The sequence below is a fragment of the Mustela nigripes genome, chromosome 5, assembly GCF_022355385.1.
Source record: "Mustela nigripes isolate SB6536 chromosome 5, MUSNIG.SB6536, whole genome shotgun sequence".
NCBI classification, from domain to species: domain Eukaryota; kingdom Metazoa; phylum Chordata; class Mammalia; order Carnivora; family Mustelidae; genus Mustela; species Mustela nigripes.
Window position 1 is genome coordinate 56,436,525 of NC_081561.1, and position 25,805 is coordinate 56,462,329.

A 25,805-nucleotide genomic window follows, 5' to 3' on the forward strand; every position below is an offset into this window, starting at 1 on the left:
AAAGCAGGTCCTACTTAGGAAATATAGTGAAACGTAAAAGATGATAAAGGACACTCTAAATAAAAGGGGTTACATATAATTGACAAAACAAAAAGGGAGTCATTTCATTATAAAAATGGAAACATAACACTTCTTTATAGAAGAAAAGCTCTTCCTGAAAACTGAGTATTAGAAGATATTTATCTAAATAAGTAAAAAAAAAAAAACTAAAAAGACTGTTAAGAGGGGTGCCTGGGTGGTTCAGTGGGTTAAGCCTCTGCCTTCGGCTCAGATTATGATCCCAGTGTCCTAGGATCGAGCCCCGCATCAGGCTCTCTGCTCAGCGGGGCGCCTGCTTCCTCCTCTCTCTCTGCCTGCCTCTCTGCCTACTTGTGATCTCTGTCTGTCAAAAAAATAAAATAAAAAATCTTTAAAAAAAAGTATGTAAGAATGCCAATTATAGACAGAGTATATTACACTTCGTTAGAGCAAGGAATAGTGGACATCAATTCTGTAAATAATAATGCATAAGATGCATTAAGAACTTTTAAATCAAAGCTTAAAGATCTATATTCTTTTATCACAAGAATTCTAAAGTTCTCATAAAGTGTTCACTTCCCAGCATTCAAATCAATATGCAAAAAATTTCTGCCTAAAAGTTAGAGGTTTAAAAAAAGGGGGGGAATTATAGTGTATTTCAACCACTGACTTCCTACTCCATAATCACAAAACTCCACATTTAGAATGCAGTGTTATTTTAAAGAGGTTAAGCAAGCAAGGAAGTACATTTTTAACAGACATATTTCTGCAAAGTTACTAAAATTCAAATAAGGTTTAATAGTGCAAGAAAGTACCAAAGTATTTCTAACTATAAAAATTTAAAAATTTACAAATATAATATAAAATGTAGAAAAATATAATAAATAAAATTTAAGTCGTACTTCTTTTACTAGTAGCCCCATATAGCCCTAAAATTGGGAGTACCTGGGTGGTTCAGTTGGTTAAGTGTCTGCTTCAGCTCAGGTCATAACCTTCGGTTCCTGGGATAGAATCCTGCATCCCTCTCCCTGCTCAGCAGGGAGACTGCCAGGAAGCCCGCTTCTCCCTCTGCCTGCCACTCCCCCTGCTTCTGTTCTCCCTCTCCATGTCAAATAAATAAAATCCTAAAAAAAATTTTGTACATATTTTAAGAGCTGAATTTACATAGCACCATAAACATCATTTCACTGTAAGCTTCAATTAATAACAATTTGGTGGGGGGGGGGGGGGCACAGGGAGAGGGAATCTTAAGCAGACTTCATGCCCAGCACAGAGCCCCACACAGGGCACAATCTCACAACCCTGAGATCATAACCTGAGCCAAAATCAAGTTGGACACATAACAAAGTAAGCCACCCAACTGCCCCAAATGTTAAAAATAAATATTAGAAGATCCAATACCTATGAAACATTATGAACAACAACATGCATCGGAAGTAATTCAGGAGACAGTCTGCTAAGTAATAACTGTATCACTAAATTTAAGCCAGATGTTTTCAGTATTTATTTGTTCTCAATGCTTTTTACACATCTTTAGAAAAAAGTTCTGACTTCAGAATATCAAGTATTCTCAAATAAGTATAACATAAAATAGTATGTTTTCATGACTCATATATCTTCCTATCTAAATGATTTTCTATATTTCAATGTAATCAGCATCTGCATTGAAAGAATGATTTCAGTGTCCTAACCCCACCCCACTATAACTCCCAGTATTAAAAACTGGTCTGCTTATTAACACTTTATCATGTCACTATTCAAAATGATTAACTCCGCATTTTTTTTAAAGAGGAAAATCAAAGGAAAGAATGGTAAAGAAGTAAAAATAAAACAGCTGGTAAGAAAGAACTAATATCAACTATGCTTCAAAAATTTGCCAGATACTATGCCAAGTTCTTTCTATATAATCTTTATATATATTCTATATACATATAGAATATATATATATAATCTTTCTATATATTCTTTCTATATAATGCCAAGTTCTATATATAATCTGAAAAATGAGGGCCTGCTTTATGAGGTACTGATTTAAAAAAGGACACTAGGGGTGCCTAGGTGGCTCAGTCGTTAAGCTTCTGCCTTGGGCTCAGGTCATGATCCTAGGGTCCTGGGATAGAGTCCCGAGTCAGGCTTCCTGCTCAGTGGGAAAACCTGCTTCTCCCTCTCCCACTTCCCCTGCTTGTATTCCTTCTCTCGCTATCTCTCTGTCAAATACATAAATTTTTAAAAAATAAAATAAAATAAAAAATTTTTAAAAAGGACACTAGACAGAAGCTGACTAAAGACAAGCTTTTAAAGGATTCAATTACTTTGTTTCTTTAATTCACATAGTTTAAGGTAGAGCCTTAGAGAAATTCAGAACCTTAAAAAGTTCACTGCAAAGTTAAGGAGAAAAAATACATACAGCAGAAGAGCATCAGAAATGGGAGGCAAATTAAAAACAGAAATTTGCATCTTCCAGAAGGCCATCATCATTCATACTAAATATCCATGAAGTTAGTGTTCTTTTCATTCATTTTTAGCACATGTACAGAGCTAAGACGACACTGAAGCTCCTCTGAAAGGCCAATGAGCTTTAAATACAGGATTCTTAAAAGAGGATCCATCGTAGTGTATGTGGTATTGCATTAATATTCACACTTAGTGCCCTACCTTGTAGGAAAGTTACATATCCCTACTCTTTTTCACTCGGGCATAGATAGCCTTGACAGTTCAATACAATATTAGTGGAAGCAATATGTGCAGATTTGGAGAAGAAGCTTTAAAAGCCATGTTCCTTTTCCCCTGCCTCTGTGTCTAAGCCATGTGTCATAAAGTAGACTCTAGGGGCTCCTGGGTGGCTCTGGAGTTAAGTATCTGCCTTCGGCTCAGGTCATGATCTCAGGACCCTGGGATCAAGCCCCGAATCTGGCTCCCTGCTCAGTGGGAAGCCTGCTTCTCCCTCTTCCACTCCCCTTGCTTGTGTTCCCTCTCTCGTGGTGTCTCTGTCAAATAAATAAACAAACAAACAAATAAAATCTTCCAAAAAAAAAAAAAAAAAGGAGACTCTACAGTCTAAGTCCCTAACTGACTCCGTCTTTGTTTTAAGCCACCATGATTTTCAGGTTTTTTCACTGGAGCCCATCCTGAACAACGTAGTATGTTACAATTTATTTAAGAAAGAAGGAAATATTCAAATAAATAAATGTTTTTGTGGGTACCTGCATGTTTTTGTGGGTACTTTGCTGGGAAGACAGCAAGAAAGTAGAAATGCTTGGTCATTTGCATGGATGGAGACAAGTATTATAATGTATATCTTTTTACATACTGACAACTTTTGAACCAATATATTATCTAGTCATATATATGAACTATGTACCACATGAACTAATATGTAAAATTTTACTCATATCACTTTTCAGAGTATACAGCTTTCATCTGCTTCTCAAAGATGTATATGAATCAAGAAACCTGAAAAAAGTAATACTCTAGCCCTCCCTATAATCAAGATGGCACATCAGATTAGGAATACAATTGTTACCCACAAATGCTAAATAATCAAGCCCCTACACAAGTAGGTTAACCAACCATAGCAGAGATTGATTCATTTACTCTCCCTAGGAATAACCCATACCATTCCCTTATGCTCCAGAAAACAGATGACATAATCAACTGTATGAGGGCTATATGTAAATTATGATCATCATATATAAATTATGAAATTTTTTTTACACTATCCCTCCCCAAAGTGTTGGTCCAAAAAAAGAGGCACATAAATGACATGAAAGAAAATGTAATACCCTGAAATAAAAATTAAACAGATCATAAGCTATTCATTTTTGGGATCATACCTATAGTAAGCAGTAAGCAAACAAAGTCTCTGTAACAGCTGACAGTCTATTGGAGAGGAAAAACAGAAACATATAAATAGCCACAGGTGCCATGATAAAAGTCTGCATAGACTGGTCAAATGAACTTCAGCAAGGGTGTTATGGCCGACCACTCAATGGGGAAAGGACTCTCTGTAACAGCATTACCATGGGTCTTAGGATAAATATTAACCTTGCTTCAAGTTTATGCATTCCTTGCTTGCTGATTTCAATCCCTTGATCTGCAGCAGAACTAACTTACTTTCTTTGAAATCTGGAGATAATTACCTTGAGGACTAAAGGACCAGACTTTCCCAGAAGAGAAGGCCTGACTGCATTTGAAAACAGCTGCCACTGATACAAGTCTATTCCGGGACATGTCAATATCCGGTTACACTGTCTGGAGCCCATTTAAAACTCTCCAGCTTCACCTGGACAGTGAAGATGGTCCTTGAGACATGAGTCCACGATCTTCCCAGGTTGCCAGCTTCCAGAATAAAGCAACCTTTCCTTTCCCACCATCACTTGTCCTTTGAGTATTGATTTTTCTAGCAGCAAGCAACCAAAGCTGAGCTTGGAACCAGTTCTCTATCTGATAACATCCTTAACAAATGCTGCTAGGAAAATTGTAAATCCACACACAAAACAATGCATTGGACCCTTGTACTAAATCATACACAAAAATTTACTCAAAATGAATTAACAACCTAGACAAAAACCCAAAAATTATACAATTCTTAGAAGAAAACACAGGGAGAGTTTCAGTAGCATTGGATTTGGCAATGATTTCTTAAATATGATACTAAAAGCACAAGCAACAAAAGAAAAAATAGACAGGCTACCTATATGAAAAATTTTTCTTCATCAAAGGAAACAATTAAAAGAATGGGAGAAAATACCTGCACATCATATATCTGATAAGGGATTAATATCCATAATATATAAAGAATTACTACAACTACAAAAGGAAAAAAAAAACACACGCACAACCTGTCTGAAAAGTAGACAAAGGACTTGAACAGATACTCCTCCCAAGGCAATACACAAATGGCCAATAAGCATTATGAAAAGGGGCACCTTAAGCTGCTGCCTTCAGCTCAGGTCATCATCCCAGGGTCCTGGGATGAACCCAGTAGACTCCCTGCTCAGCAGGAAGCCTGCTTCTTCCTCTCTCTCTCCCCCACTGCTTCTGTTTCCTCTCTCACTGCCTCTCTGTCAAATAAATAAACAAAATCTTAAAAAAAAAAAAAAACAGGCATATGAAAAGATGCTCAAGATCACTAATCATTAGAGAAATCAAAATCCAAATCACAATGAGATATTTATTTATATCCATCAGGACTGCTAATATTAAAAAAAGAAAAAAAAACAAAACAAGTGTGTTTGCTGAAGACATGGAGAAATTAGAACCCTTTACATTGTTGGTGGAAGTATAAAATAGTGCAAACACTATGGAAAATGATATGGCATTTCCTCAAAAAATTAAAAATGGAACTAGCATATAATCTAGCAATCCCACTTCTGGGTATATATCCAAATGGAAAACAAGGTCTCAAATAAATGTATGCCTGTGTTTTAACAGCTCGTGTTTTACTCATAACTGCCAAGAGGGGGAAACAACTCAAACATCCATGAATGGATGAATGGCTACACAAAATGCAGTACATACAAATAACAGAATATTATTCAATCTGAGAGATTCTGTCACATGCTGTAACATAAACAAACTTTGAAAACATTATTTTAATTGAAATAAGCCTGTCTCAGAAAGAAAATATTGTATGATTTCATTTATATGAGGTATCTAAAGTAGTCAAATTCATAGAAACAGAAAGTGGAATGGTGGCTCAAGGGGCAAGGAATGAGGAGCTACTTAATGGATATGGAGTTCTGAATTTGTGAAATGAAAAATTTCTGGAGATCTGCATGGCAATGTGAATATACATAACACGACTGAACTATGCAAAGAAAATGGTCAAGATGATAATTCTATATAATGTTTTTTATAAGAATTGACCATTTTTCAAAAAAAAAAAAAGCTTGTATCGGGGCTCATGGGTGGCTCAGTGGGTTAACACCTCTGCCTGCGGCTCAGGTCATGATCCCGGGGTCCTGGGATGGGGCCCCACATTGGGCTCTCTGCTCAGCGGGGAGCCTGTTTCTCCCCCTCCTGCCTCTCTGCCTACTTGTGATCTCTGCATGTCAAATAAATAAATACATCTTTAAAAAAAAAAAAAAAGCTTGTATAGAGGAAAACAAGGGGAAGAACAATTAGAAGAAAAAGAAGAGAAGTTTAGAAAATAACACCTTCTAAAATAGCTGTAGTCAAAGCTGCAGATTATATTTGTTTCCTGGGATATTTCTGAAAAAGATGAAAACGTACAAATAATTCTTTTAAGTGACAAACAACGTATTCTGTTTTGAACTGTTCTCCACCAGCACCTCTTATACTCAGACCATTTTAATCCATACTGAAATGTTCTAATCTGAGTTCATACTTGTTTTATCCCTCAGAGGCCTGGACCCTGAGCTTCTGGACTACAGAGGGGATTCTGTGCCCTCACAAAACCAACCTAGCACTTAGCACATAGAAGGCTTAAGAAATATTCACTGATTAAACTGTCATCTACTGCTTCCTACGGTCATTTATTTTAATGCTAAAAATAAGATTAGAGTTAAAACTACTCACCAGACTGATTCATACCTTCACTCTATTGTCTATTATTACTAAAATTTATTCTAAAACCCTTTCCTGAAAATTCCCTTAAAAGTAAAGTAAACTCTATTATTTATTTCATTCATCTCTATGGCTAATGGGTTTACAGACGAAATCACTGCAGACTAGAATGTACCCTGTGGTATTAAACTAGAATTAGAGATACCAGTAGAAATAGGCAGGTAGGTAGAGAGATATAGGAGTGTGCGTGTATGCAGGCATGTGTGTACACGTATAAGCATTCCATTTTATCTACTAAGAGTACCTAGAAGCAATATCACCCCAGGATCAAGGAGCACACTTCTCAGATCTCACTGCCTTACTACTGTATTTCTCTAAAAGAAACCATCTTTGCCTGAATAAGTAGCTGATTTGAGGATGAAGTAGGGAAAGTAGAACATGAGCCTGGAACATCTTGTTCAACAAAATAAAGTAATCAAACAATGAAGAAGACCCCTGTCCAGAGGACACAGCAATGCAAATTGATCCACAATGAGAGAAAAACAGACCTACGATCACCTGAAACCAGAGGCAGAAAAAGAGATGTGGACAGCTCAGGGAATGAGGAATATTTGGGGGATGATGCAAATGTTTTGTATATTTATTGTGGCAGTGGTTTTCATAGATGTATTCATCTGTCAAACTCATACTGAGTATTTTAAATAGGCAGATTATATATAAATGTCCAATAAAGTTGGTTTTTGAAAAGAAAATCACAGAAACTTAATTTGAAGGAGCTTTCATGGGCCAAATCTGGTGGTATCAAAATAAATTACAGTACCAGGTTAACACCTAGTGAATAAATTAGAACCCACTGGTGAGTCCACACTGATAAACAAACAACTGAACAGAAAGAAAAGTTCTTTAGAGAAGAATGTCGATTATGTAGTCTCAAAGTATCTTCCCACAAGACAACTATAAAACAATGGTACACTTACACTGCAGCACAGCTTTAACCAAGTAATCAAACTGAGCATCACCAAAAAGAGAGCACACAGACATCATGTGCCTCCTGATACAACGCAATGTGTAACCCTGTTAATAAAATACAATCTGAAACTAATCATGAAGAACTTAAAGAAAGCCCAAACTGGGATTCATTATATAAAATATCAGTATAAACCCTTCAAAATTGTCAGGAAAAACAAAGAAAGACTGGGAAACTATCCTAAAGAAACTTGGGGAAATAAATTCCCAGCATGGTCTTGTCCAGAACTGGGAGGAAAAAAACAGCTATACAAAGCATATACTGAAACATTTAAATCCATATGTCAACTATGAATTAAATAACATTGTCAATATTAAATACTGACAATATTTAATGTCTTCATTTTGAAAATACACTGAACCTCACTACATGTATTTTTCCATATAAAAAAAGATCTACTTTAACCTGCATTACCACTTGTGAATTTAATTTCTCTTAAAAAAAAAAAAAAATGGGCACCTGGGTGGCTCCGTAAATTCAGTGTCAGACTCCTGGTTTCAGCTCAGGTCATGATCTCAGGGTTGTGAGACGGAGCCCCACATCAGGCTCTGTACTTAGTGAAGAGACTGCTTGAAATTCTCAATTCTCTCTCCCCCTCCTCCACTGCTCACTCACACATGCTCTCTCTTTCTCTCTCTAAAATAATTAAACAGACCTTTAAAAAAAATAAATAAATTCCATAGCAATTCTTAAAAATTTAATTTAGCGTTGGGATAAAATGTTCTCAATCATACTTTTTTTTTTTAAGCAGTTTTGTTTGTTTTTTTTTAAGATTTTATTTATTTCTTTGACAGAAAGAGAGAAAGATATCACAAGTAGACAGGCAGAGAGACTGGGAGGAAGCAGGTTCCCTGCTGAGCAGAGAGTCCAATGTGGCACTCAATTCCAGGACCTTGAGAACATGACCTGAGGTGAAGGCAGAGGCTTACCCCACTGAGCCACCCAGGCACCCCTGTTCTCAACCATACTTTTAAATGGTGAACAATTTTAAGATGAATTTGTGGGTGAGCCTACAAATGATGGCAACCACAATATATTAAATGACATTCTGGCTGCACAAAAAAATGTAATTTATTATCTGAATATGAACAAAAATAAAAGCAAGTATTTTTTAATTTCTAAAATCTCTGAAGTAGTTGGGACATTTGCAAAGTCAAATCAAAACATTATATTAGTATATCTTAAGTGGAAAGAAATCAGATAATGTAAGTAGTATAATTCATAATCAGCATACTGAACATTTATTTAGGGTTGAAACAGACATCAGAGAAGAAGACATATTAAATTATTTGCTTAGATATTTAGTTCATTTTAAGTCCCTGTTATAAGCTGCTTTTTAAAAGCAGAAAAACGGAAGCTCATAGTTCAACAAGAACAGTTTGAAAAAATACCAAGTAAAAACCAATACATAATTTTATTTAAATCTATTCAAATTTTTAAAATAATCTACCTGAATCCTCCTGGGCTTCATGAGTTTCACCATCATCTGTTACCTCTAATTCTTTCACAAAATTTGAGGGAAACAGTCCCAACTTGTTATTCAGGGTTCCACTCCACCAGCCTTCTTCTACCTGAAAGAGTTCACAACTCAAAAATAATAAAAAGTTATCTTAAGTAAAATCTTCCTGCTATGGGAAAATTAAGCTACATAAGTAAATGAGCACGAAGTTAGTGATGCAAAATAATCCTTCTAAATCTGTAAGAAAATAATGGTTAAAAATTATTTTAAGTAGATTAAATCTAAATTGATTAGATTTATCATATACAGAATTAGTCATATCAGTAGCACTTAACAACATTTACAATGAGAATTTGTATCAACTGCAATCCATGATGCAAGTAATTTTTATAAAAATATCAGATAACCAAGAACAAGATATTAATAGCTGGAAGCAGATAGCTCTCTTGTAGAATGTTATTCTTTTAAATACCACTGAGCCTCAATTTGAAGCCTAATTACTTCAATATTTGTAATATATTTCATATATTATTAAGTATATGAAAATTGAGAGTTGGAAGAAGTCTGATGAATGTAAGAATATAACTTCCCAAATGCCCATATAATTACAAGCCTTTTACTTAATCAGTGAACCTTAACACAAGTAAGAAAAAGAATCCCTTATTTTTAAAATCCAGAAGCTAGGCTCTCCTAAACACTTCCCCCACCTCAACCAGAAATATCCCTGGGAAACAAACTCTCTAGAAAAATATTTACATTCACTAATGATAAGGTTACTAATTATCATGGTTATTTAATACTATTTAATAACTGTTTTGGAATATGTAATTTTTGCTAAGGACACTAAAAGGTCTTAATAGGTAAGAGAAAACTATTCACTGTCAACAGCAAAACATGAAATATTGCTGCTAGAGAAGGCTCTTTACTTAGTTTAAAATATGTTTTAAATGGTTTTTTACCTCAGAATTACAAGGCAAACTTTAATAAGTTATTCATCCAACAGGCACTCACTATATATAAGCCATGGTGTTAACTGCTGTGGAAGACTGGATTTGCATATGAGAAATCTATTTTCTTTAGACTGTTTCACTCAAGGGCAAACACTACGCAGATATTACAATATAATGTTAAGAGGTGCTACAACAAAAGTATGAACAAAATGCTGTAAGAGCACAAAAGAAGGGTTTAAAAATTTTTTTTAAAAAGGCTCCCCTAAATAAATGACAAAAAAAGCTGGATTATATTAAAGGCTGAATAAGAGTTTACTAGGTACAAACCAATCTAAAAATATGGTGACATAAAAACAAAGGACTTATTACTGGAATAATTACAGCTGAAATACAAAATGGCTAGAACATAAGTTGTTTGAGGGAGAAACGGAAGGCAGTAAGACTGAAGAGTTTAGAAATTTTTTAGCAGACTTAAGGAGACACCAAAGGTTTCAGAGTTCTTCAAACTACAGTGATGGAGATATACAGACCAAACTGTAACAGATAAAACTGAGGAAAACATCAGGAACGTAATTGTCTTTACCTGCAATCCCAAATTGGCAGCAATAGAGTAGTTAGGGTAAATAATGTTATAATTCCTATAAATTAAGGAATTCTTAAGAGGCAGGATAGTACAGCAGTAAAGAACAAAGACTCAAACTATGTGGATTCAGATTCCAGCTCCTCTGCATCCCATACATACAGACTTGGGCAAAAATGGCTGAAACAAGATCTCCTATCTCACATGATTATCTACAAGGTAATCTTGACATCCACCAACAGGTGGTCCTTTGCCCCCACTGCCTTCAATATCACTGCCTTTTAACATGCTTGTACCCAACAGAATGTGGTGAAAATGACACTATCACTTCCAAGGGCAGATTATAAAAGGCTATTATTACCATGTTTGCTGAAATGTTTACACTAAGAGCCCTGAAATGCCATGCAATAAGTCAATTATCTTGGGGCTCCACACAGTGAGAAAGTGAAGTCAAATGGAGAGGCTACCTAGTAGGAATCCACAGGTAGTCTTCGAGCCTTGTAGGTACCCAATCATGTTGGTAAAGGAGCTTTCCCATGATTCCAGCAGCACCCAAACTGCATCTTTCCAGTTGAGATCTCCAGACATCACGGAACAGAGGCACAAGCCATCCAACCGTGCCCTATCTGAATTCTTGACTCACGCAACCCATGAACCTAGTAAAATTTGGGTCATAATGTTATGCAGCAACAGTAACTAGAACAGCCAATCACTTATCTTCCATGACGCCATCTCTTCATATATAAAATGGATATAAAAATTCCTGTCTCCTTAGGTTGTTAAAAAATTTAAAGAAAATAATAAATGTGAAACACTTAGCATAATGCTTCAGACACACAGCCTCAATAAACATTAACTATTATTACTGTACCTCAGTGGAAATAAAACAGAATTGTCTCATATATATACATTGGAATTTAATATGAGCATTAAGTTATGAATTATATTACATGATGTTATGACATAAAATCAATCCCTATAACTGTATCTGATATCAAAATATATACTTTGAAAATGGGATCTTTGGCTGTCAAATAAAAACTTTAATATTCTTTTAATAGTAAAAGAAGAGATATGAAAAATTTTATCTACCATATTTTATAATCTCATTCTAAGATATTAAAATGTAGGAAAAGTGTATTTTAGTTCACATTTGAATGTGACAATTCAAATAAGGCAAAGCTTTCAAAAAGATTCTGTTTTTGTATCCCTTTGCTATGCAGAAGGTACAATTGCTTCTCTTTTACTGTTCTGGGCCTAAAGTGAATTCAGAATTAAAAATGTTTATTTTTATTCTTAGCTACTTAGATTAATCTTTAGCTTAAAAATTTTTATTCCTAAAGTTAACACATATATAGTACACAAATATCAGGTGTAGTAAGCTGAGTAAAGCTTTATTCCAACAGATAAGACAACCTTATATTAAGACACTAAAGATCCGTTTTAAAACCTGCATCTTAAAATCTTTATAAAATACAATGAAACTGACAATAAAAGTCAAATGAAAAATTAATATTCTTACAAAGCAGTTTTCTAATACCCAGAGCATCAATTCCAATTGCTACTTTATCTCTAGAACGTGTTTTCCTTACCTCTTCACTAATATCAATAATATCCCCCACTTTCAGCTCCAGTTCATCCTCATTTTGTGGAATGTACTCAAAGAGAACTTTACATTGACGCTTCTTGGTCTCTGAAAGAAATAACATAGTAAAAAATGAGGTTAACAAAGACCATTAAAACAAACAATAGTACCTTTTTTTACACACCATATTTATTGCCACTGAATTCATATATACGAATAAAAACAGAACATGTAAGCATTCTAAGCAGCTAACCACAATCAGTTCTGGTCGGCTTTTCACCTTGCCCCATATTATACGTGCCAAAATATATTCAAACCAAATACAAGTAAGGTACAAGGTTCCCAGCCATGAAATCTATTTATACATCTAATACCACCACTTAGGCCAAAGTAAAATATCAAATGCCAATTTTGAGATTAAAAATATAAACAATAGAAGAAACTGTTGGCACAAAAAATTTTTTCACAGACAAGCTGTCTTCCAAGCCAGTAATCTTCAGACTACCTCCTGATCAAAGTCTGGAAATACTCAAAATGCACTATTGTAAGAGTGTCTGTGTTGAAAAGACACAAAATGAACAAATCCAAAATACATCTTATATTCTTCAAGAGTTCTATTTTCTGACAGATAAAAACCAAACTCACCTAGTTAAAGACAACAATTTTAAGTTTTCAAACAAGTTTCACTTATTCAGGTAAGTGACAATCATTTATAACCACACAGGCTTGTGGTTATAACTTCTTTCAAACTCTTGAGTTGATAACTCAGATTCACTCCCACCTTTAAAACCAAATCATTAAAGCAGCTATGGGTAGATGATTAGGTATAACTGATTCAAGGATAACTTCTTGCTATTCAAAGTACATTCTTCAGACCAGCAGCAAGAGTATCATGTCAAAGCTTCAGAGAAATGCAGTATCTCAGACTCCACCTTGGACCAACCTGCTTTAGATTGAATTGTGTCCTTGACTATACTGCAAGGTAGGGCCTTTGGGGACATATTCACGGTTGACTAACATCATAAAAGTGGAGCCCTAATCCCCACTCACAATTAATTGTGCACATGTGCATGTGGGCATAATACACACACAAAGGCCATGTGAGGATACGGGGTAAAGGCAGCTACCTGCAAGTCTGGAAGAGGCCTCACCAGAATCCTACTCTGATAGCACCTTGATTATAGAATTCTAACCTCTAGAACTTGAGAAAATACATTTCTGTTGTTTAACCCATCTAGTCTGGAGTATTTTGTTACAGTAGCAGGCTGCATTAGAATCTACAGTTTAAGATTCCCTAGATGATTCTCAATCTTGTACTCACTGATGTAATTACACTGATTTCTAATTGCTTGAAAATGACAAACCCTATTCTTTCTAAGTCTTTCTTTCTAAGATTTAAATATACTGTTTTGGGGGCAGCTGGGTGGCTCAGACGGTTAAGTGTCTGCCAAATCCTTCACTACCTGTAAATACCATGTACCTGCTAGTCTCCATGGGTCTTCTTCCAAAGGCAGCAATTCTATCCATAATGTCATAATCCCCAATCTTCATGTGAATGAGATGTCTTACCTAAGAAAGGCTTAAGATATACCTAACTTGACAACCCACTACAAAACTGCCCCTTTATTTTCATCATAGCTACATACTTTATACATTTCTAATATGGTTCGTAATAGTATAAACACTAATAATAATTACATTTATTGAGCACTTCTTCTAATATTTACTTGATGTGTTGATACCTCTAAAAACCTATGACGTATTACTATCACCCCTGTTTTATAGTAACTTGATGTCTTCCCATTAGACTGACAAGTTTTTAATCATAATCCATACCCAGTTTTATTTGGGAGATCTGATTGCCCACATTAACACTGTTCTAATGGTTTTCAAATTCACAGATATTAAAGCATTCAGCATATTAATGTTGAAAACTTTTAAAAAAACTGTTAAAAAATATTTTGTATTTTTTGGAAAAAAAAACAAATTCTGTAAAATTGTAGACTCAGTAAAGTTACCTCCTATTTTTCCTACTAAAACAGAAAATCCTAAGTTTTCAAATGGAGGTCCATCAAGGATAGCAAATATTTTCATGGTTCTGAAAACCAGACCTAAATATTCAGATTAAAAAACAAAAACAAAAACAAAAAAACCCTTAAATTACAGAACCAATTCTCATTTAAGATTATGATTTTCAATTTCCCCAAGACTATACCACATTCAGAAGTTGGGAAGATGAATGCTAAAATTTCAAAAACAGCAGCAAAAGGATTCATGATCCATTCTGGTTCCATTCAGTTCCAGAAATTACATCTTCATGTTTTACTGCAGCATTTAAATTTTTCTAATGTCAAGATTTTTTTTTTTTTAATTTATCAGAGAGAATGAACACAGGCAGAGGCAAAGGGAGAAGCAAGCTCCCTGCTGAGCAAGGAGCCCGATGTGGGACTCGACCCCAGGACACTGGGATCATGACTTGAGCCGAAGGCAGCCGCCCAACTGACTGAGCCACCCAGGCATCCCTAATGTCAAGATTTTTTGGTCAATTTCTTTCTCCAGTAAGCAAAGAAAATAATCAAATGCTAAAAACAGAGTCACTGCTATAAATTTGAATCATTCTTAAATTTTTTTCTTACACTCAGCAATAAAAAAATCTCATACTGCCTAGACCATTAACTGAAAGATTCATGCTTTCAAAGATTCTAGCTATACTGCTGATATACTGTTTGATTAAAACAATCAAAATCTTAGAAGATATTATCATATATATATATATATATATATATATATATACACACACACACACAGATATAAAGACAACATGAAAAACATTAACAACAAACTGAAAGCATTTAAAATATTCACTGCACAATTATTCCTTCAACTTTTCTGTAAGATAGAAAACAGAAAGTTAGAATACCCTACCCCATTCATTTGAGAAGCTGCAGCTGTAGAGGAGTCAGTTCAGAGTCTTTTTCCCCTTTTAAGTCAAAATATTTTATTATCAGAGAGCAGAGCCTGAGCTAATAGGCCCTTATTTTTTTTTAAAGTATGCTGTAAAAATGTATGTGACCATATTTTGACAGTATTCTGAATTTTCACTATTTTCTTTAGCACTGACTCAAAATCAGCAGGCATACTATTTGCTAACAACTGTTTTCTAGAAATGAAACACTAAAGACTGGGCATTCTGGTCAACTAATTTTTCATGCAGCAACATCAATTCTGTAGCAACTACTACTAGTGACCTATCAGTATCAATTTCAATGTATTTTTTACATTCAACATAATTATTAACTAGATAAAAACAACTTCTGTGAGAGTTTCCACTAATAAGAAATACAAAGTTACAAGAACTGATGTCTTCCCTCCAGCATAGTAAGAGTAGATTCAAATCTGGCATCAATTTTTTCCAAATGCAAAGTTGAAGTATCTACTAATATTCCACACTGAATGAAATCCAGAATTGGGCTGCTGGAAGATGTCAATTATTTATTCTGTAAGTAATTTTACTCTAGAGTAATTTTACTCTACAACATTATCTCTGTTCCTGATTTTATAAGGGTCTCAGCAGCAATGTGATCACACCAGTTTTTGCTATGAGATGTGCAATTTTTTCTCTTCTATAACTTTAGCAACTTATAGTAATAGTCCTGGAAAACATTATTCTGTGCTCATTCTTAAAAAATACCTGTTTGTTTTAACACAGGTATTATGGTTAACTTACACACAAAAGCAAAGTTTCAATGGCTTTATGACTAGACTTCATGAAAAAGCCAACACTTTTTTTCGCTTGGGAGACTAGAGAAAAACAGCTAACATGCCTAGTTTCCATACCATAGTATGTAGCTGAAACTCTCTTTAAGTTGCTTAAACAAAATTCAATACACACGCAGATTCACTTGTCTTGGCATACAGAGATTAGTGAACATTCACACTGCAGTGACTGTATTATCAATTTTTAAAACAGTTTTTATTAAGTATTAATAATACTGGATAGTACTATACACTATTATTTAATATTACAATATACCACCTTTTGAATAGCTGGTCTATTTTGTGAATTAAGGATATGGTACAAACAATAACAAAAAAAGTCATATTAAAAAAAATTAGCTTGCTTTTCCTGGAAAATCATTCTGAAAGCAAAAACAACCTGCATCCTGTTTTACATGTTAGCTAGCTCCAAATGACCAATTTAGTCTTTGCAGCACATGCACTTAAAAACAAGTTATGGAGGATCCTCAGGAAAAAGTCTAAGCCTCCTGGCACCACTACATAATGGTTTTTCCTTTTACAAGAAAAAGAATTATGAAGGTAAAATTTAATAGTGTTGTTTCCTATTAGGAGACAAAATGAATAAAATAATCATAACACTGAAGTCCTTTGTCTGGTCTTGACTTAAGAAAACTGTCCCTTTATAGCTCAGTAAAACTAAAGAAAGTGGTAAATGGATTTTAAAATAGACAGAGGTCATAGATAACTCTCCAGGGGGCCTAAAAATTCCCCTATGCACAAATTCCCATACAGAGGTTCACCTGTAGGATATGGAATACTCTCAGGAATCTGTCCCCCAGTCTCTAAAAGAATCTGAGGGTCCAGAACAATTAAAACTACTGAAACTGTTCGCCTTCAGGCAGTAGTCTGAAAGCAGTATGGGTAATATCTAAATGTTGCCTGTACAATGCATTTACTGGGAAACAACAGAGAATCCTTTAATTGGTCTGCATTACTGTCACGAAATTTTTTTGATTTTTATGAAAATCTGTTTTCATCTTATGAAAATAATCAAAGGATGACAGAACCCAGAAAGTGAAGGTTTCCCTCAAACTTGACAGACAGTAGCACAGAAGTAGCAAGATATAAGGAGACTCTATAAAAATCATAAATAGTCTTATATTTGTAAAATGTGTATAAACCTAATTTCTTTACTACAGACTACTTGGTACCACAAGGGATTTACAGACCGAAATATCAAAGAGACTGATCTAAGATAAATGTGGTTAAATACTCATAAGCTACTTATTAACTAAAATTAATCACAGTTATCAGTATTCAATGTCTCAACAGGCTTCAGGTCTTACTATGTTAAAATACAATCTGCTTCCATAAATGCTGTATTTTGTACATGTTTAATGTTCAAGCTTTTTGAAAGACAGCAATGCCATGTGTCTTTCTGAGCACTTTCTCACCAGCAGCAAAATAAAACTCAAGAGATTAAATGATCTAAGGTCATAAGATGGATTCAAACTCATGTCTGATTTCAAATGTGGTGCTCTCCCTCTATGCTAAAATGTTCTACCATGTTTATAAAGTACTAAATACCCGAAAGGACTCTGCTGGGCCAATCACCTTGGGAAACTGATCATCTATGTTCAGAGGTCTAAACAATGAAGAAAACATACTATCAAAATGCACACATCTATATACTACTTAAAGATGAGTAGGCATCTTGGCATAAAATAAATTTTATTTATGATATAAATGATTTTAAAATAAATTTAAGGCAAAGAATCAACTATTCAACAGAAATTATACAGCTAAGAGAAAAACAAAGCCTCGTATTTTAATTTCTAATTCCTATAAATAATTGTCAGCAGGTCATGCTCAATTATTGTATGAAGAATAACTACAAGGGCCAATAACTAGTAACACATGAATATGTAGGAAGTTTCTACCGTCCACTGCAAAAGGTTAAGCTAACTTTCCTTAACATAACTTATGAATAGTTATAAAACATCCTTTTTAGTATTTAAATAGAAAAGAAATTATTTACATACTCTTCTTCATGTTTTTGGTTTGTGGATGTGGTTGAATTCCTCCAGCTGGAAGTCCATAGGTGCTAATTCGTTGTACAAGACTTGCCACATTCCCATGTCTTTCCCGTTTAATGGGCAAACTGTCGTCCTTAGATTCTGTCTCTCTCTTAATTTCCTATAAAAGAGGAAATGAGCAAATAAGCAAATTAAGCTGTATTTTATTAAATTAAATCTTCAAATGTAAAATACCAAAAAGCAGGTATAGTTATTATTATATAAAACATGACATCAAATTTTTCTCTGCCCACACATACCTAAAGAATGCAACACACTTTGGTAACAGTGACTCATGAATTTAAGTCTTACCAGAGCTGCAGACACAATTAAAGAAAGATAGCCTGAAACACCCCCTTCACCCCAAGATACAAAGAAACTCCGAGATATATAAATAATGAAACAAACAATAATTCTAAATCAGGGTGGGCAAACTTTTTCTATAAAGGGCCAAACAGCAAAATATTTTAGAATTTTTTGGCCATAAAATCTCCAACAGAGGGGCACCTGGGTGGCCCAGTGGGTTAAAGCCTCTGCCTTCAGCTCAGATCATGATCCCAGGGTCCTGGGATTGAGCCCCATGTTGAGCTCTCTGCTTAGTGGGGAACATGCTTCCCCCTCTCTCTCTCTGCCTACTTGTGATCTCTGCCAAACAAATAAATAAAATCTTTTTTTTTTCTTAAGATTTTATTTATTTATTTGACAGACAGAGACCACAAGTAGGCAGAGAGGCAGAGAGGGGGGGGAAGCAGGCTCCCTGCTGAGCAGAAAGCCCGATGCGGGGCTTGGTCCCAGGACCCTGAGATCATGACTTGAGTCAAAGGCAGAGGCTTAACCCACTGAGCCACCCAGGTGCCCTAATAACAAAATCTTAAAAAAAAAAAAAATTTACGAAAAGAAGTATGAAATTAATAGAAGACAAATGGGAAGTCATACCATGTTCAGTGATTAAAAGCTCAATTATTATAAGGATATCAATCCTCCCTAAAATTGACAGAATGATGCACTAAAATTCTAATAGCTGTACCACAGATTTGGGAGAGCAATAAACTGGTTTTAAATTTGTATAGAACAAAATGCCAAGAACAGCCAGAATACTTCAGAGAAAACAAAGTGAGGAGGCTTTTCTTTTTAATAAGATATAAAGAAAAACTATATGATACTATAAATTACTGCAGTACTGGCATAAAAACAGACATACCAATAAATGAAGCAAAATAGTCCATAAACAGAAAAGCATGACTTAATGAAAAGCAAAGACAAACATGATAATCATAAAACTAATGTTCCATATTTAAGGAGTTGGGAGAAAACGGGATTCCTACCTCACGCATTTGACAATTTAAAAATTTCTGTTCATTAAAAGTAACTATTAGAAAGGCAAACACTAACCAGAAAATGTTTTTCACATACAAAGTTAACAAAGAATTTGTAACTCTAGGTGTTTATATCTACCACAAGGTTAACCAGTTGTTACTCTCTAGCTGGTAAGATTTCAAAAAATTAAGATTTCAAACAATTTTAACTTCTCTATACTGTTCAGAATTGTTTCATGTTTGTTTTTAACAATGCATATCATCTTACAATGAGAAAAAAACGTTTTTCATATTGGGAAAATTATTACATTGGTCAAGAATTGTGAAAAGTCATTAAAGTATAAATCATGGAAAATACAAACTATTTCACAAAATGGGCTGCTTCATTTTTACTGGTAATGCACTTAAGGAAAAATATGCCAATTTGCTATCAATACATAAGATATCAACTTAGGAAAATCTGTTTTCGAATTGCACTAAGTATTTTTCAAACTAATAGAAGTATAAAATCTTCATAAAGAACAGTACTCACAACTTCAACATGCTAAAAAGTATTCATTTTGAATTCTTCTTACTGTCTCATGAGCTGTCTACATTTTAAAAAACTAAAAGTCCTATCTCTGAGAGCTACTGTTTTCTAATACAAGGACCAAGAACGTGGCCTGACATTCAAATTTTGTTCCTCTAGGAAAGTAATTCCAATTTGACCAAATATGATTAAAAGTACAGGCTCAGGAGACAGAAGACCTGGGTATAAATCTTGATTCTATCCTGTTAATTGGCTATATAACTTAAGATATTTGTGTTATCTTTTAATTAAAAATTTACCATATGAATAACTATGATATATTGACACAATGCTTCTTGTTTCTAAAAACAAAACAAAACAAGATGAAAAACTTATAACATATTGCTCAAAACCTAGAAACACTTTAATACTTAAGTATTCTCAGAGAAAATATAATAAATCTTCTGAGGGCACAAAACATAAAAGAAAAGGGAGAATGCGAATTAGAAATATACAGTCTACACTGAACAGAGAAGACTCAGGTTTACAACCTCCCAAATACATAGTGCCAAGTAAGATGTTTAATCACTAGTACCAAAGCTCTAAGTAAAACTACAAATAAAGTTTGCTTTGAGCTCCACCTCCTCTTCTTGGAACCTCTTCCTCCCACAATCTACCACTACCAGATACACACATTCACTCACTCACGAACCTAATTTTTCCCTAATTCCTGGCCTCACAGTGCCTCCAAATTATTCCTTGGCGTGTGTAAGCCTGACAATTCACAGACCTATAACCCTGGGGCTAATAATACATTACACGTTAATAAAATTTTTTTTAAAAAAAGAAAAAAAATTACTCCTTGGCTATCATCTTCAACAGCAAATCTGATAGACTCCTATGAAGTGTTACTTAGGTGTCCAGAGTTTCTTCCTCCTTCTGCCCTCACTTCCTTTTACCTAAACAGTCAGTAAATAAAACTATTAACATAGTAGTATCTACTTTCTACTAACGTCACTTCCTTTGCACCAAGAAATACAGTTAAAAAAAGAATCCTCATTTGGAAAGTATCATGTACTGACTAACTAACTGAGATAAACTTTGAATTTCGTCCTACAAATGAGAAAAACCTCCTACAAAATAGGTAATATCAATGCAAAATTGGCCAAGAAAAAGACTGTAGATAATCTCTATAAATAAGAATGCAACTACACTAATTTGTTTCATAGAACAGGCGATTTAGAGGGGCACCTGGGTGGCTCCGTAGGTTAAGCCTCTGCCTTCCGCTCAGGTCATGATCTCGGGGTCCTGGGATCGAATCCCCTACATCGGCTCTCTGCTTGGCGAGGAGCCTGCTTCCTCCTCTCTCTGCCTGCCTCTCTGCCTACTTGTGAACTCTGTCTGTCAAATAAATAAATAAAATCTTTAAAAAAAAAAAAAAAAGAAAGAAAGAAAAGGCGATTTAGAGGAAGGTAAGAAATATAAGCAAAGGAGAGGGGGAGCTAAAGTCTGGAAAGAATATAGTTATTCTTCATCTAGTAAGGTAACCAGAGATACTTAACTCTGATTGCACTAACAAAAAACAACTTAAAAGATGATCAATAAAATTCACAAACCACTTCTTCATGTTTTAATATATCTTCATAATAATTTGGTTATCTAATCATAGCCAGTACATGATCATAATCTGAAAAAAGAAAGCAATTAATTTCTATTTATCACAGAACTAAATAAACATCACGAAGAATAATAAAAACCAGATTAAAGGGCAAATGAGTCTTTTTTGTTTCTCAAATGAAAGAGGTCAATTCTAAGCTGAGTCACAGTTCTTATGCTAATTAAAATTTAAGGAATACACTTAATATTTTGAATATATAACATTAGGGACTTCCAAAAGTTTTATGTAAAACTAGTACTGCCAACTTTACAGAAACATTAATCAGAAAAAATGGAAAAGTGCTATTACTAAAGATGTAAGAATGTAAGCAGAATTAAATGTTTATTTAGTATGTCCACTGTTCTAGCTTTGGCTGCATCCATTAGATCCATGTTTGAAAAATGAGGTTTTCAACCTAACAAAAATGGTTTACCCTATACCTAAAGTTTACTCTATGGCTAAAGTTTTTACTTTGTTTTTTAGAATGTAAGTAGTAGTACATAAGGAATCATCTATCTCAAGTCATAGATTTTCATTTTTATGTCTAAATTAAATCAGATAGTAGCAAAACAACTTTAAAGTCCAAAGTGAAAGGGCCAATAAGAGAAAATCTCTTTAATATGAAATCAGTATATACTTTCTCAGTGCCAAGATATCAAAATCATGAGTAACAGATATAACGGGACTATTTTGAAAGCCTCTAAATTTATTCTCTCCCCCAAAATATGCTACTTTCCACATAACTGCTGTGTCTCCAACTTGGACAAAGGGCCTTCCTATTCCAATTGCCCCTCCCCCACTGGAAAAGGCAAAAGTAAGAAGAGAGAAAGAAAAAGTTATGTACTTTCATTGTCAGTGGAATCCTACTCCTTTCTCTTTTTCCATCACAAGAACGTTACTGAGAGCCAAGTGAAGTAGAGTTGGAAAAACACTCAATAAAGAACTCAGGTATACTACACTGATTGAAAACACCCCCAATAATTTATAGTGGTCATATTTTTCACACTAGTTACATGGATTTAAAAATGTTATTTTTGCTTGCAGTTCTAGGATGAAGGGATTTTAGGACATCAGACCTCCATGGAGATCCTTCTCCCAAACCTGCTAGACTCCTTGAGGCCACAGATGACATTAACAAGCAGGCAATGAGTGTCAATCCAAAAAGCAAGATCAGGAGATACCCCAGAAGCCCAGGTTCTAGCTCTCAAACGTTTCAGGCTTTAATTATTTCTACAATTTGAAATACCTTAGCAGAAAGAAAATTTATTAACTCCTTAAGAGGAAAAAATCAGAATTTAACTTTCCAGTTAAGTCCCAGGTAAACATTAACATGATTTATACAATAATGTCTTAAATTTAAATTTATGATTTAAATATACGATACAAAGGAGAAGTGGATAAGAGTAATTCAGTTAAAAAGATTGTCTACAGATAACAGTCTACATCTACCACATTCCTAAATGCAGAAGGGTTATAATGAAAGAAATGTACTTTTCACAATAGCCACTTCTATATTCCTTGAATTTTGTTTCAACATGTATTATTTCAGTGACTCAAAAAAGATTCATATCTTTTTCTAGCATTGCCTGTACTTAACTATTTCTTTAACACAGTGAATACAGCCTACATAGGATTCAGAATATTATAAAAAATATCCCAAGTCACAGAAAAAATTGCTCTTAACCAGTGTGTATGTATACTTAATGTTTTACAGTATGTAACAAAGTATATACAACTCTGACGTTTTTATCTGTTTTTACTATAAATTCCAAGTTCTCTTCTAGTTGTCTCCTCATAGAATGTGTTCCAAATAATGAAAGTAAATCGCACCAAATTCTCCCCTGATGCAAAGCCAGCTTCCTGAACTATTCTATTAAAGTCACCAATACATCTCCTAAAACTTGAAAACATCACTGAGGTTTACCTAAAAAACAGGTTTCATAAAGGATTCAAAAATATAAAGGTAAGATAAAATAATGTTGCCATTTCCTTCATTAAAAAACAAATTCTTAATTTCAGTTAAGATTATGATCTCAGCACTGTGGGATCTAGCCCCACAGGTCTCCTCACTCAGCAGGGAATCTGCTTCAGATTCTATTGCCTTCTCCCACCCCCTTCTTCCCTCACTCACACATAGGCTCCCTCTAAAATAAATAAACAGGTAAGTAAACATTAAAAACAAAAACTCTCTCCCTCTCCCTTGGTTCCCCCTACCTCTCTCTTAAAAAAAATGTCCGCTAAGCATCTGCCTTAGCTCAGTATCTTATCAATAAGATACTTCCAAACTAGCCACATACATCATCAGATCATCATCTTATTCCCAATACTGCCATTTTTCCTTAAAAAAAAGTTTTTAAACACACTTAAAGACTTAACCTTAATTCTGCTTAACCATTTAACCCATGGAATAAAGACATAAAATGACAAACATTCTTTTTTTTTTTTTTTAAAGATACTATTTACTTCAATTTCAAGTAGGTGGAGAGGCAGGCAGAGAGAGAAAGAGAGGAAGCAGGCTCCCCACTGAGCAGAGAGCCCAATGCAGGGCTCGAACCCAGGACCCTGAGATCATTACCTGAGCCAAAGGCAGAGGTTTAACCCACTGAGCCATCCAGGTGCCCCAAATGACAAACATTCTTAAATGCAAGGTAAGTTGTCAAACTACCCAATTAAAAAAAAAAAAAAAAAAAAAAAAACACATTCAATGAGGGGTACCTGTGTGGCTCAGCTAAGTCTCTGCCTTATGCTCAGGTCAGGATCTCAGGGGTTTGGGATCAAGTCCTGTAGGGGGCTCCCTGCTCAGCAGGGAATCTGCTTCTCCCTCTCTCTCAGCTGCTGCTTGCTCACACTCTCTACCTCTCTATGAATTTTGAAAAAAAAAATCTTTAAAAAAAGAAAAGATTCAGTGATTTATTCTTTTTCTAAATGAGAAAAAAATGCTAGAAATTTAAGTCAAAATAAAGAAATATTCAAATGACTTTTATTCACCTGCCAGTTCTCAAAAATACTTAAATGTTAATGACTTTTGTTTTCTTGTTCCTTAATTACATTAAAAGTCTCAAACACTTTATCAAGCTCTGAGAACTCATCAAAAGGGATCAAAATTTTCATTTTAAATTTAAAAAAATGGGGGAAAGCAATTCATTTACCAACATCTGAGACATCTTCTATGTATATACCCACTTATTTTTAAAGTAAAAATATCATAACATCACGTAATAACCAATAATACAATCAGTATAAAGCACACAAGAAAGCTATATCAAAGCTCACAAATTATCATCCCTTATCCACAAACACTGTTCTGCTAACATTCTGTAAGTACAACTAATAAAAGTATTTGTTAATTTAATATCTTATTTCACTGATATTTCTCTGCTTTTCTCAAGAAAAGTTAGCTATTACTACACCATTTCTAAAAGGAGATATTCTTTCTACATAATGAGTTTTTAAAGATAAGCATTTCAATCTATTAAAACACATACCCATCTATCTGATGGTTACCAGAGAGGAGAAGGTTTGGGGAGATGGGTGAAATAGGCCATGGAGATTAAGAAGTGCACTTGCCTGGTGATGAGCACAGGGTCATATATGGAACTACTATATTACATACTGTATATCCAAAACTAATGTAACACTGTATGTTAATTAACTGAAATTAAGTAAAAACTGTAAAAAAAAATGCGTCACCATCTAGATTTCCCTCATGGAAAGATGGAATAGATAAACTGTTTCCTTATTCCTCCCGCTAAGTACAGTTAAAAACTCTGGACATTATGGACATTACATACTAAAAACAAACGTAAAAATATTCTGAAAAGTGGAAAAAAGAAGATGGACAAGCCAAGAGAGCCCAGGTTCCTTAGAAACTGGTTAGTGGGTCTATTGGGTTTTCTTTTTGCCTCAAGTGTTCTAGACTGTGTACTGGAAAAACCACCAACTATTACTGCCAAACCAGCAACTGTTACTGCCCATGAGAGGAGAGAGAAAAAAAAAAACCTCTAAGAAAAGCCTGCTCTCTCCAGAAGGACCAAGAAAAGAGTTACCTACCAAGACCGAAATCAATCTGCTGTAGTCAAATAATACAGAGAGAGAAAAAAAATCAAACTAGCAGGGAGCCTGGACTTTCGCCCTCACCAGGCTGTAACCAGACCACCCACTCACTACCACTACCCCTTTTTCCAACCAGAGTGGTGTCAAAAAGGCCAACTGGAGAGCCAAACTCTCCCACCAACCAGGTGGGAATGAGTCTCCTTCTCTTCTCTGTCAGTGGAGGCCACAAGGCAGCACTAAGAAGGCACACTAGGCCTTTCATCAAGGGGGATTCAATGGAGGACTAGTGAGCCTCAACTCCTACCCCACTC

At 34.7% G+C, this 25,805-nt stretch overlaps 1 protein-coding gene across 1 annotated transcript in view; it reads right to left on the reverse strand.

The window, feature by feature from the left end:
- Positions 1 to 25,805, reverse strand: part of CD2AP (CD2 associated protein) — a 136,203-nt gene that overhangs the window by 65,118 nt on the left and 45,280 nt on the right. The window contains exons 3-5 of the mRNA XM_059400292.1: positions 17,928 to 18,081; positions 12,155 to 12,255; positions 9,024 to 9,144 (exon numbers count right to left, since the gene is read on the reverse strand). Coding sequence (XP_059256275.1) covers positions 9,024 to 9,144; positions 12,155 to 12,255; positions 17,928 to 18,081 — 376 coding nt within the window. The remainder of the gene's footprint in view (positions 1 to 9,023; positions 9,145 to 12,154; positions 12,256 to 17,927; positions 18,082 to 25,805) is intronic.